This window comes from Sceloporus occidentalis, unplaced genomic scaffold (genome assembly GCF_023333645.1).
Source record: "Sceloporus occidentalis isolate IW3139 unplaced genomic scaffold, rSceOcc1.0.p SCAF_44, whole genome shotgun sequence".
Lineage (NCBI taxonomy): Eukaryota > Metazoa > Chordata > Lepidosauria > Squamata > Phrynosomatidae > Sceloporus > Sceloporus occidentalis.
In genome coordinates this window covers 1325431-1340470 of record NW_028317024.1, presented here as the reverse complement: position 1 = coordinate 1340470, position 15040 = coordinate 1325431, and the positions used below count along the sequence as shown (strand labels likewise).

Genomic DNA, 15040 nt, shown 5'->3' with positions numbered 1-15040 from the left:
TAGTTGCCAATGTTAATATGATCTTACATATTTTCCTATAAACAAATGTCACATTTTCAAACAAAACGTGTATATATATATATAAAATCCTTTTTAAATACACAACAAATTAGCTATCAATAGGTTACAAAGTCACTTCAAAGTGTCTCAAAGGTTTGTCTCCTTACAAAAAAAAAAAAAAAAAAAGTTTTGGAGAAATCGGGAAAGGACTTCGGGCACTAGTAGTACAGACTTACCTGGTGAAATGCAGCTCAGTCCACCACTGTCCACGTTTTGCGCCAATCCAATCAATGGATTGTTGTGCACACTAGCAAGAGAAACATTTTCAGGACCCCTGGAACTCTCTATCTATCTATCTATATCAAGCCAAGCCCACTTAGTGTTATATTGTTTTCTGTGTCAATTAGTGTAATTATTTTGGACACACAAACCCACACAATAGCAGTCTGAACTGAGGAACAGACAGCAAAGAAAGTCTGAGCAACATCAATACCTAACTTATGCATAAATCCCACAATTCTGTTCCAAAAATATTCAGCCATTGGGCTAGTTTAAAAAAGGTAGTAGGGGCTACTAAAAGCTGTAGGGGAAAAATGCACAAACCTTCTCTTTTGCCCAAAGCGATAGAGACGGACTTCAGCAAAAGATATAAAGATAAAGGTTTTAAGTTTTGGGTTTTTTTGGTCTGAACATTATGAAGCTTTGTCCCACTTTGAATTTTGTATTATTTCAGGAAAGTGCCTGAAACGGCCTTCAAACCCCAGCTCATACGCATCTTTCATGCTTTGGAGGGCAGCACGTTGCAGGCTAGGAATCTGAGGAGGCAAGGGGAAGACCAGATACAGTGTTCTTTTCAGAAAGCTAGCAAAAACTGCATAATGTTAACATAGATCATAAAGTAAATATCCCTACGGTTGACCTAAATGGCAATTGTTTTTGAATTGTATAAGTCAGCCACTGAGTTATAAAATGTATCAATCAATATCCCTCAAATCAATGTCATTTTTTAATTTTTTTTTATTATGTAAGTCATGTCTACGGTCCTGAAATATTAAGGCAACACAAATAATTTATATTATAAGCAAGGCCCATAAAGACATGGTTAGCTTGGTGTGGAAGAACTTGACTGGCCTGCAGAGCCCTGACCTCAACCCCATCGAACACCTTTGGGATGAACTGGAACGGAGATTGTGAGCCAGACCTTCTTGTCCAACATCAGTGCCTGACCCAACAAATGCTCTGCTGGATGAATGGGCAAAAATTCCCACAGAAACATTGCAAAATCTTGCGGAAAGCCTTCCCAAAACAAAAGGCGAGACCAACTACATATTAATGTCTATGTACTTAGAATGCAATGTCATCAAACGCCCCGCTGGTAAAATAGTCAGGTGTCCCAATACTTTTGTCCATATAGTGTGTGTATAGATATATAAAAATGTAGAAATTAATTCCTGTTACTTGGTAGCCAGGTGTATGGTATTCTGCAAATTTCTGTGGCAGCTCTGTCTATTGTTATAAGATAAAAGATGTAGCCTGGCCCTGTGTTCTAAGCTATTGTATCAGCACTAATGTACATCTCATTGCGTCTACTCTTCCAAAACCTCAACAGCTGGACACAATTTCCACAACATCAGCGAGCGCAGGAGAGTCTGGCACTTCATGTAAGCACTTGTAAACAACACAATAGCTCATATGTCTTGAAACCTTTAATAACTTTCCATTTTCTAATATTCAAAGTGAATGCTCCTGGGGTTATAGATAGTCTAAAAGAGGGGAGAGAAAGTTATATCATTGTAGGGCTTTTAAGGGTAGCTTTGTTAAAGGACCTGTGGGCCGCTGCTCTGCACAGATGTTAATGGAATGATTGAACCTTTTTCCTTTTTAAGGGAGAATGGAAAGAAAGAAAAGTAATATCCAACGATCGAAGGCAAGGACACGTTGCAATGGTCTATTAGCAGGTTCAAGGTAACAGGCCTTCTGAATCAAAGAATGAAAAAGAAGAAGTTTTATTGTTTTATTAGAAGTGGTGTAAATAAAAATTACAAAAGCAGTTATTCTCTTCTGTTGATATGAAAAGGGATAGAGCCTTGACCACAGCAGAGTTAAAATCATTTGTATTGTTTTGTTTCGTTTCATAAACTTGTGTTCAAGGTGAAATGCTGTCCAGGTATATCATTAGCTGGAATAGTTTGCTTCTATGGAAGCCTACTGGAGGAGAGGTTGTTTGAGGCTATAACTTGTAGTAAACTTGTGTGAAGGTGGTACCATATAAGAACTAAAACAAAGCTGTCCCACAAAGGTACAACATTAACCAAGTGCCCTACGATGTGAAGCAAGGATTATTAATGACGCAGCCCTCTACTCAACTGAAAATCCTTTACTAGCTACACAAGCTCTAGATAAAATGAGCAGCCAATGGGTAATTAGCATTTAGCAATAGATCCTAGTTACATTTATCATGATAAGTCTAATTAAGATCTTAAATCCTTTAAATATTTTAAAACTACTAAGTAACATCTAGAGAAAATATGCATGTTTAACAGGAGTGAACTGTGTATAATCATACAGGAGACAATATGTAACTTAGCATTGAATTTACCTGTTGGAAATTGTGCATTAGCACTCCAGATGCCAACTGGCCGCCCTCTATAATTTAGTTATTACAATAGTTGAGTAAAAGGCAACATGAGCTGCACTAAGGTTCTTCAAACCAGTTTAAGAGTTAAATGGGAACAAGGGGGAAAAAAAACAAAAACACAAAACCAAAGTGCTCTCTAGAATTTATGCAGATATTGCATTTTGGTTTCTCACAGGAGAACGCATTATAGTTCAATTACTCTGATAGATGAAAACAGAAATGAAAGGATACCAGGTACTGAATAACTAATCCGATTAATTGGTGTGTTTTTTTGGAGGCCCAGCAGATTAACCTCACCACAGAGCCGTCAACAGGAACCAGCAAGAAGCATGGGAAATGTTCGCACCTTTGGCTCGCTGACCTCATTCAAGCTCTTTGGAAAGCTTTTGGAGGCATTTCATATTCTCCCAAGCTATAATAGAGTACTTAATGCTCAATAAATAACGTTCAACAGTATATTGTTTTGTGTACATTAATACTTCAACAAAACCAGATTCAAGGCTTGGGACTGTTACACCCTACCCTCCATCACCTCGCACTGGGTGTCTTAAAGTATTCTACTTAAAGTATTTTACTAGCATAAGTACATTTTGTCAAGACGGCTAAATAACTGGTTGAGTCTGCATTACAGACATTCTCTCAGAAACTAAAAGGTTTATTCTTAAAAGAGTAAACAGAATTCTGGTTTGAGCTTTCTTACTTAACTATTAATAACATAGGTCCAGCAATAGCAAGTTTCTCCAGTATGAAGGGCTGAGTTGGCCCTGTGTAATGTATACTTCAATCAGTGAGAAGAAATCTCATTGATCTAACTACACATTATACAGGGGCAGCCAACAGAAGCTTATTGATTTGGACCTTTATAACGTATAAGAAAGTAAAGAAACTACAATTCTTCTAAAACTCTCCCTTCAGGACTAAATCAGAAATGTTCACAAACCACGTAGATATTTAGTGGTTGCCATACCTATTCTAAAGTACCAATGACCAGTCAGATGTAAGGTGCTTGGCTTTCATGTACGTAAAGGATCAAATCGCCACATCGCGCAGTTGGGTTATGCGGCAGGACAATGATCTGAAGCACACAAGCAGGTCCACATGTGAATGGCTCGAAATAAAGAAAATTAATGTTTCAGAGTGCCCTAGTCCGATTGAGATGATGTGACATGACTGACTGTTTGAAAAACCTTCAATGTGGCCGAATTAAAACAGTTCTGTTAAGGAGATGAAATTCCTCCACAGCGAAATAAAAGAATCCTTGCGAGTTATCGTAAATATTTGATTGCAGTTGTTGCTGCCAAGGGTGGTAGAACCAGTTATTAGGTTTATGGGGGCAATTCAATTTCCACAAGGGTGGTTGGTTTTTATTAACTCTATCTTCAGTAAAAGAAATGATCAATTTTGTGAAACATGTGAATGTGACAAATAAGCAATAATCGAAGAGATTGGAAAGAGGACAAATACTTTTCAACAGCACAGCCCAATGAAGACTTACCTGAAAGGTTGTTGATCTAACATGCGTCCCTCTGCTACAAACTAAAACTATAACTGGCAGGCCAAAATACCATGTGTAAGACAAAATGCCTTACTAGGTATACTCGGAGAGCAGTCAATATTGAAATAACCAGGCTATTTTGTGCGATCTTAGCACATCTTTGCTCATAAGATTTCCCTCTTGGGCTGGCTGAGCTCCTAAAAGAAATGATCATGGAGAGGTGAGAGAGGTGTAATGCTCTATGGAGACTGGCAAAGCGTTCCTCAGTATCCTCTATGATGCTTTCTGTCAGTAAAAGCAATTTCCCAACCTCTCTGCAGAAAAGGTTTCCGTTTTGTGAGCAATTGCAGCAAGAGCTGTGAGAAAATTTAAATGCAAGTAAAACATTTCAGAATAATGATCAAGGATCAAGAGTGTGAGTGTATATATATATATATATATATATATATATATATATATTTATATTTGTTTAGGAACAAATTCATTTAGTGATTAGTAACTACTTTTTGGACTTAAGGAAAGTTTTGGGATATGTGTAAATAAAATAAAGTGTGGACTGAAAAGGTGAACAAAAAGTGCAGACATGTAAACTTAAAATCAAAATAACTTCCTAATCCTCTCCAAGGAGTATTCTGGATTTTGCCAAGAAACAGAACTGATTAGTTTATTGATATAAAACTGGTAGTAAAAAAAAAATTAAAAAAATAAAAATTTGGCTGCTTTCCAAATAGAAAACAAAATATTGCAGTTTTGCAGAAAAGACAAAGAGGTCAGAACAGATCAAAGATTATTTTAAATTAAAGCCAACTTGTTTCTCTATGGAGCATTTCCCTGTATTTAAACAGTCAGTAATCCTTTCCACGATGGCTGAAAGCTATTGTAGAAACTGTATTATATCTGTATTATAGCAGGGCTGATAATCGTCTCCCAAACCAATTGGCAGCCATGAGCTGTTAACATAGGATCCAGCGACTGAAGTCAGAAAAAAAAAAAAAATGAAAAATTAAGTGTGCCGATGAGCTTTTATTGCCTATAATTACCATCATGCTAAGACAGAATGATAATGAGGGTCCGAGCCCCAAAAAGGAAATAGATAAGCTATGTCTTTGAAGCTCTTCAGCAGTGGAGGTTGCTTACGAAAGAAAGAAAAAAAAAACAAAAAAAACCCACACAAACGTTAAAAAGTATCTGCCATCGTAATAGTCATTAACAGCTACGTATCCAACAGGGTCACCATCACATATTTACATACACCATCATAAAGAAGCGAAAGCTGAAGTGAATACAGGACAATATGAGAACTCAATTTGTACCACAAGCCTACTTGGTTCTCATTTAAAACTGTAAACCTAGTCATTCTGGAGCTCCTGCAATATATTAAAGGATATCATATACATATGAATGAAAAGGTTATGACTTACTTGATGGAGTTTCTGAAGTGGTCCTCTGCTGGGCTTTTCACAGTACAACTGTTCAGTAGCCACAAATCCGCCTGCTCTGGGTTCTCTGGAGAAAAGAAAAAAAAAGGCTTGGAGATAAACATAGGACATATCTATATAAACTGACTTTATGAATCAAGACCAAAACAATGAGGTCTGAATTCCCTTACTCTTAAACCATACAGTACAGTATGTTTAGCTTTTACACGCACGGGACACTCGGGAGGGCACACAGACATGGAAAGGGTACTTTTGCATAACATAAGTGTTAAATTCATAAATGGTATTAAAATTGGTTTAAAAATTTATCCTGAAATGGGCTTCTACAGTAATGGGCAAAGTTCAGCAAAAGCCAAGCAATGTCCGGTTACTGAAACGGTCAGACACTATGAATGCAGGAAAAACAGGAAAAGATGTGGCATTCCCTGTGAGGAGGGAGTGCCATGACTTTAGGATGCTGCCAATGTACAGAGAGTGGCGCAATGTCAAGTTGTTATGAAATCCATGCCTTACTCTAGAAACATAATTCAATGGTATGCAAAGACCGTATCACATCAGGTTCATTCAGCTTTGTGATCTCGCATAACATTATATACTTTTCCCTATCTCAATTAACACAGCAGCAGAATAAGAATTAAAGGCAGAGCAAGAATTAAAGTAATGGAGGTATCAGTGTTATCCATTTGGACCTTAGTACCGTTCCTTCCAATATGTTATAATAAAACATCCCTGGTGAAGGAGTTCCCTATCATTTCTGAATCTAATACAAACAACATGGCAACACTGGCATTGTTCAGACTAATTGGTAGATACTGTTACTGAAGTGCCATGTACTGTTTTGTAAGAGACCGGTGAGAAGACAAATGTGCCTTGGGAAGGCATACTGGATGACCTCAGAGATGGATGGACACCGGTACAAAACAAAGCTTACTACATGCCAAGGCGCATGGTTTGCTTTGGAAGTATTAGCATGGTAGGGTTCATTGCTATTGCAAGATTACACTGGAGGCACATGAACAGAGCTTGGGAGCAGATAAGATATGCACAGCTTGGATTAAAGAGTGGAGAATACAAAAAAGGGACTTAAAGTAAAGGAGAAGAGTTTATTTCAAATGATTAGAAATGTTAGAATAAGATGCCATAATCAAAAACTAGAGGGTCAGGGTTTAAATGTGTTGGGTATTGGTTGTGTCTAAATATACCTTTGTGGCTAAAGATCAGACAAAACAACATCTTTCTCAACAACAATCATGTTTTTCTTATACAAGACATATACATGCAGAACCAATCAATGACGCTTGGGTGCTGCCGGCCCTAGGTTGTTCAGGAGAACGAATAGAAGCAGGGGTAGATGTGCCCTTGCCCTTCTAACCAAGAGTCTTAATATCCTTTTAAAAGCTCAGTTAGAGCGAAGCAATATCTTCGGCAGTCTCTACAAGAATTGAACTACTGATCTCATGTATCCACTACATCATAAATGAATTCCAGACAGACCATCTAGTAGTTTTGTCATGTGATTAAAACACGGCACTCACGTTTCACTCATACCTTATATAAATAAATATATATTTAAGCGGCAGATGTAAAAATATAAAACAAAGATTTCCTACAAGATATAATGTAAGGAAGTTTTACCCGGAGAATGGTGATAAATGCAACAGCCTTTCCATCAGAAGGGGTAAAGGCTAATACGGTAAGGTATATTCTATCCAGAATCTAATACAAGACCAAGAATTGATTAAAGTCAGGAAACATAGGCAGACTAGATGAGACAAAGGGCTCTTTCTTATGTGCTGTAAAATTCTAAGAGTAACACATGTAAAAAAATAAAAAAAAACAGAAAAAAAAACAACCCACATCTGATACATGCGATATGAGAAAATTGTCAAGAACAAGGAGTAAAATCCTAATGTGGATTACAGGGGATGTTTAGTAGTTAATGGAGAATAAAAAAAAATAAATCTGTATTTTGCGGGCCTAGTGGTTACAAGCAATCTTTAGCATAAAAAAAAAGCCTTTTATAGAACATGCGCCCACATGACAGAAATACAATTAAACTATTGATGTACCAATTAAAAATAAAACAGACAATTTCCCCCAACGTGGAGCTAGAATAAAGCATGTGTCACAGACGGCCTTTATCTTGGAGATGCTTGCAGTCTGCTCCCCGGCTCAGTGAAAGTATACCACTATTCAGTTTACTGCCAATCAGGAAAAGATTAGGAGAAGCCGGCATACAAATAATATGCAAAATGGGAACTGTAAGAGTAATTTGCCCAATCAAAGACAAATTGTTGCCAATGTCTTTTTTTTAATCTCTACTTCTTCTTTCGTGCAGACATTGGGGCAGCAGGCTCTCCAGTTTGAAAATCCTCCTCTGCAGGATCAAATAAATGATCTTTATCTAAATAATCTATATAAGCATTCCGAGGGCTGAACCAGCTGGACTCTTTCCAAACCAGCTCAGGCAAGCCTGTTCTCCTGAAATAACCTGACGCCAACTTGGGAATAGCGATTATTCTATATATCCACTTCTGAGCCACGAAAGCCCAGGTTTTATGGAAAGCCTCCGGACAGGGTTTAACACAATGGCATATCAATACTACATTCTCAGCAGCCCCTTTAAACATGTAGCCACAGGCAAATGCAGCAAGCCAGCGCCATTAAAAGCTGTAGTCCCTAGGTAACAAAAAGACACATTAAGCTGGCTAAATTGTTTTTTGTTTGGCTTCCACATGGTCAATGTCCTACAAAGCTAACCCTATAACCCCTGGGCTTTGATGTATTTAAAAGGCACAGCCATGCCATCTTAAATGCATTAAATAAATTGGCTCTGTCCTGAAACTATGCAAAAGTCCCTACGCGTTTCAGTGTGTTGAGGTCCCAAAACCTTGACCGATGAATTGAAACAAACTCATCCATTATATGGTCACCAATGTGCAATGGTGCAAACTCAGATGGCAGACTAGAACTGCTAATGAAGTAAGAGGGGGATAAGGCTGTTCGCCCTGCTGAAACACTGGGCCAGTGGAGGAACAAGACTTTGGTACCCTCTTACCACTGTCAGGAGGCAGCCCTGTTACAGTGGACGGGGTTACACGCGTTCCACAGCAGCGTCAAGAAGTTAATAGCTGGTTTCTGTGAAAACACAGAAATACTTTACAGTATATATCACGCGTTTATATATAACATCTCCCTCAAGGTAAAACTGTTATATGATAGTTTGGCTCCCCTAATTCAATGTAGTCATGTTCATCGGTTGCCAACTTGGCAGAAATACTCTGAGATTGGTGAAACAAACACCGGCTCTCAGGTCTGAAAATAGCACAAATACTCAGCACAACTGTCTGAAGCCTGAAAGCTGCTTGTCAGAATATGGAGCCAAAGTCTTGCTTTAATCATTAGAGAGGCATGCTGTCATCTTAATCTTTCCCTGAGCCTCAGCTTGTAAAAGGGGGACTTTAGTTCACTGTCACACTACTGAAGCACATGGGTACCCCACATCAGCCTGCATGGGCTGTCAGTCTCCATTTTAAATGAAATGTTCTATTCCCACATTTACAAGTATGTTTATTACACATTTTTAGGTAAGAAAGGTCTAGAGTAATAGCAGGTTGTTCAGTGGTTACAAAAAAAAATAGAGGCAATATAAAAAGCACCATGGCAACTGGTACATAATTCTTGGTACAAAGACCAGACTTTACGGTAAAAGCTATTCCATACTTCAAGTGTACCCTCTTTAGAACATTATTATGTTCTACAGCCTTAACACACAATAATACGACGACACAACAGAGACAGGTCTGTTGATATATCACATTATGCAAGTAATAAGTTATTCTTTTTAAAAACTCATTATAAATGGCAATCAGCGTCACAAGTCTTGGTAAGACGCGTCCCACAAACCACACCTAAAACAAAAAGGTCCTCCTTTGGTTATCTGAAATGTTAGGAAGTATGTCATCCTTATGACCTCATTACCGGACAGTGGCATGATGCGATGCCACAGATAAGCATGACATGGCATAGAACGTTGATCTTAATTAGAAAAGCATGAAAGCATCAAATAGTTACCAAAAATTACCAAATTATATTCAGAGAGTAGGCTAACAGCAGTTCTTCTTCTCTTGGGGGAGAGGCTCTGTGGATGAGCACAGCGGTGAGACCAGGTCCCTACAGCCTTTAGGGGGAGTGAAAGGAACATGAACAAGTGCTGCGCCCCTGCTTGAGACAATACTGGAGAGCTCCCTGCTATACTATTTCTTTTTAAGTTTTAGACAGTCAGCCTGGGTTGTTTACAGTGTCCCTTTTTTTTTTTAAAGAAAATATTCTAAGTTGACCACCTATTTAAACACAGAACAGGATTTTATTTATTTAGTTGGGACCAAGGAGTAAAGTTTTCTGCTGGTTGTCTAAGCTTCAGGTCCGATAATGATACGAATGAAAACATCAGGGTGGTCTCCACCTTATACATTTATCAAAATATTGTAAGATTGGAGGGGTTGCTCTTAGATTTTGCTTGTGTATGTGTGTATGTGTATAAGATGGCCAACTGTTTAAAACAAGTAGAGCTTTCACTTCACTCTTAGCACCTAAACTGGTGTTATTTATTATATCAAATACATCAAGAAATTAACAGAATATTAAGGGTAAAGGCGAATCATTGCAAATATTTTGCCAATATTAAAGGCGCTGTTCCATCTGTATTAAGATATAAACTAAATACAACGCAATACTTTTTTAAAGGACAAAATTATATTTGAATAGTTTAAAATTTTGCCTTGGTCACAAATTTTCAGAGAATGCTTATTTGTCTAGTGGCACAAAGGTAGACATTGATAGGGTGTTGCCAAATTAAAACAATTAAACTTTTAGAGGAAATAAAACTGCATTTCCTAAGGTTTATCTGGTTGTTTGAACAGTATCTATAATCCATAGTAAGGGGTATGAAGATGCGATGTCACTAGTTGGGTGACATCGCATCTTCATACCCCTTACTATGGATTATAGATTATAAAAGACAGCATGGACCCTCCCTGGAGAAATTCACATGCGATGAGACAGCTCAGTCTTTAAATCACATTAGACTAGTAATAAACAGTGCAATATTTCTCAAAAGAGCTTAAGAATAAACTATTCTTTGATTTCATAAAACTACGCCAAAATACTGCTATAATCAGCGGTGTTGTAACAAATAGGATACTGCAGCTTGGCACGGTAGAGAGGTTCGGTTAGACGAAAGTCCTCTAGTGATCTGAAATAATGTTTACCAGCTGATGGCTTGAAATATTCCAGTGTTTCTTCCATTACAACCCAGACAGAGCACAATCCAAGTCCAACTTTTTTTTATTTTTACATTTCTTTAAACAGCAGCACTGAAAGCTCTATATTACTGTCCAGTATTCAGTGCTGTAAATCAAGTGGGAAAGCCCAATACAGTCACAGCCCTGTGAACTGACTGGCCAACTGTACTCAAACAACCCCAGCCATTATCAACAAGATGATGAACTGGGGGGGGTTGACAACTCATTGTGGTACAGAACAAAACATGTCAAAGGAAACTGATTATTTAATAACCTCGTTTACCTTCTTTTCATATAATTTCTCTAGTACATTGCAAGCTTTGGCTCCCCCCATAGCTATATTTTTTTCTGTACATGTTAAAGAGAGATTTCAAGTAGCCATTATATCAAAGCCAGCTGCTCAGAATATCAGCCAGCTAAAGTGGTCATATCCAAAATAAAATATTTGTTACATTGTGTCCTTACGTGCTCCTACATGGAAGGTTGAAGGTTTATTTTCTCTAATTTGAATACTACCCAAGTGACAACTGTAGTCGCAAAGGGCCAACCAGTGCCCAAAATTAAGATTAACTTAACTCATAAGGTATATAGATTTATCCAAGATGTACTGGTCCCATACCACGAGTGAGAAACTGGATATGCAGACATGACATCTCTCTCACTGTAGGCACAAAAAGGCATAGGTGGCGATATTACAGTTAGTAGAAACTAGGTCATAAGTGATCTCAATGAAATAGAATGGCCCTCACCCAGTCAAAAAAAATAAAAATAATGTACACATCTCTACTTCTGTACTGTATTCATCTACAGATGAAGATACAAAACAGCATACACATTTCACTTGGAATTTGAGGGTGAATATTTGCCATGTAATCACAGCTCAAACCTACCCGATTTATTATAACGTAGGATATAGCACATCATTGTTTGGCTCACGTGAATTTAAACTCCTCAACAGGACTTGAGTAGCGTTAAGATATACTAAACAGAGCTACATGGTTAATAAAATGAAAGACATTGGAGGGGGCCTAAAACATCAAAGACACTGAAAAATCAATGGCTCCTAACCCACCTCTTCAATAAACATCAGATACAAAGTCCCTAAAACGTAGGCACATCTGTTAGGATGGTACCCTGCACACACCTGAGTGCGCGAGCAGACATACGGGCTTTTAGATCAGTCTACTCTATAAGCCGCTACAGGAACTAAAGTGGGTGTGCAGGGAGATTACACACTTTCCACATCAACTTCAGACACACCAGCTGCTCGACACACACCCACACTCCTTTGTCAGTTTCTGCTGAAGCTATATGCAAACTTAGTGTCCTTTTTAAGAGAGCAATCCACATGCAAAACCAGAATTACACAAAATAATCTTTATATAAAAACACAAAGCGGGCGAGTTCCTGCATATTTTCTTATAACGCAAAGGGAACTTTTCAGATTAGGTGTTTAGAAATCCAAAAAATAAGACAGGTGGGAGTAGTAATATTCTGCTTTTAACAGCATACTTTTATACATAGTTGCAAACTGGCTTAGGAGTATCCCAAGTTTAACTCAAGCTCTACGAGGATCATGTATCCTCTCGTGGGTCACGCAACGTCACTGGAGCCCTCCGAACAAAGATCTTCGCGCAACAAATTGTAAGCTTGCGAGCAGGGCTCTCTCCACCAAATGTATCGGTTTGTCTTAGTCTGTCAATTCTCGTCTTGTCATATCCCTTGAATTTATGTATTGTATTAAGCGCTGCGTAAACTGTTGGCGCTATATAAATAAAGGATAATAATAATAATAATAATAATAACAAATGCAGCGCAACTTTTTGCCAGGCCTAAAGCACTCTCTATTTCACCTCATCGCATACTCTGGGGTTTATTCACTAAAGGGAGAGTTGTGCGTTTGCAACTAAGTTTAATATTTCGCTATTAACAAAAATCCCCAGCAAGTTTCTGTTCCAGAAACACCCCCACTTAAGGGGAAATGGGAGAGGAGTATGGCGTGCCAAGAACGCTCCAGGAAAAACTCCTTGCACATTGGATAATGCAATACGCAGGGCCAGCTCAGCCCTTCTTGCTAGTGTTGCCCCTTTCATAATGCACAGCGCAATAGGGGAGCTGAATGAACCCACCGAGTTTGTCCTTTAGCAGGAGTAAATTACCGTATTTGTCCGCACTTTTTGTCATTAAAGTGAGGGTGCGGCCTATATTCGGGGTTTAGCGCAGGCATCCGAGACATGCAGTTCCGGACGCTGGGCAGGCAGCAGGGTTAGGATACAGATCCCCCACAGCGCTGCAGGGGACCTGCATCCTACTCTCCGATACGCTGAGGCAGCCCCCCCCTGCTAGCACTTCCCACAGGGGGAGTGCTGGCACGGGAGATTGTTAAAGCACATCTTGCAGACGTGCCAGCAGCGGAGGTTGTGGACGCGTATCGCGCAGATGTCCCCCGCCGGCCCCACTAGACACCAGGGAGACTGCATTGGTAAGTCTAGGGGGAGGCATATCTAAGGAGCAGAGTGGCAGCATATCTCGGGAAGGGGCAGAGCGGCAGCATATCTGGGGGAGTAGAGAGGCATATCTACAAGTAAGGTGCATTAAAATGGCTATAGGTTTTCTGTTTGTATGTAACATATCTTGAATAACTGCACAATAGATACCGAAAATGTTAAAATACAGTGTTAGAATACCGTTTTACTATTCCACTAATGTGTATTTTTTCTAAAAATCTTTTTTTTTTTTTTTAAAGAAAAATGTAAACTAACTTTTAGGGTTCGGCCTATAATCGAGCCAACACGGAATTTTGTTTTTATAAAAATGGATGTAAATGTACTGGTCAGAGAGAATATTGGCTCTTTAGTCTACAGTGAAAAAAAAAATTGATTATTTTTTTGACAGGTAAGATTTGTAGGCTGTGGAGTTAATTCACTAGTCTTCTAACATTGTTCCAGTGGATTAGTCATTTGGCACATGACACCGCTAGTCATTGTAGATTAAAGCCTCCAGGCAGTTACCTGGTTTGTGCCATTTAACAAGCCGTAGATAATGGAATGTAAAGTGAAACTCAAATGTTGACTATTACTAAGAATTTTTTTCCAATTCTAACACCCACACAAGGAGATATAATGTTAAGAATACCACAGTGACTGCTCATTAAACAGATACTTACAATACACCTTCAATATAATGTTTTTGGTTTTTTCTCCCTTACTTTTATCATTCTCGCAGTCACATGAACTAACAAAGTTTTTTGGAAGGATAGGGAATTAAAAAGCAGTATAAAAGCAGCCATCAAAAAGTATATATACACACATAAAATGTCAACATATCACAGGCACCAACTGTTTAGCTATGCATTCCAGCATGCGAAAGGTATTACGAGGCCAACTCATTTGGGAACATGACAGCTCTGACCTCACCCCTCTCTGAAATATGAGCAGATAAGACTTTTGGATAGCTGGACTATTAACAGAGAAGAACTGCTAACCTGTGTCCCTCTAACAGCACATATTTTACATTTGCAAAGAGAATTTGACTTACTGTAAACACAACAGTAGCTAGCCACATGTAAGGCAGTCTAAAACTCTAGATGTTTTGCTGCGGTGCACTGGCAGGCGTATGGCGTGCGGATATGCCTATAGGGTTTCTGCACTAGATCACAGGTCTGCAGGTGATTTGCAGTAAGCTGAATGTAAGAAAAATGTATATATATATATCCATTTGTCCAAAAGAAGTCTTTAGAAGTCCTTGGTTGCAGCTGGACATGCAATATGAAGAGCCAATCCTGAGTTAAGTATGAGATTATTATGTACAGTTTCAGCCCTTCTTGCAGAAGAAATTTAGTGAAGTTGTCCCATCATACTCAATAGTGAAGTCAGACTGCCTGGTTTGCAAACTCCAAGTTCAGTGAATTCCCATGAGAATGTAAAAAGGGAACATTAGAGGCTGCGGTTCTTTTAATCATTCGATTTGGATGCTTAGGTTTGGCCTGACAGTGTTTTTGGTTGCCTGTTCAAATTAAATGCATAGATTACAACAGAACAAAATAGGAAAAAAACAAAAAGGGAGGTTGAGGGATGTGTGTATTTATCGAATATGATATTGCTCAACATTTTTGTACATCAGACAGAGTGAAAGCTTGGAAAGCATTTCAAATGTTAGAGAATAT

The 15040-nt window shown here is 38.5% G+C and overlaps 1 protein-coding gene across 1 annotated transcript in view; it reads right to left on the bottom strand.

Annotated features, from left to right (window-relative positions):
* LOC149289572 (threonylcarbamoyladenosine tRNA methylthiotransferase) overlaps window positions 1-15040 on the bottom strand; it is a 328224-nt gene that overhangs the window by 283298 nt on the left and 29886 nt on the right. The window contains exon 3 of the mRNA XM_089490398.1: window positions 5555-5639. Coding sequence (XP_089346524.1) covers window positions 5555-5639 — 85 coding nt within the window. The remainder of the gene's footprint in view (window positions 1-5554; window positions 5640-15040) is intronic.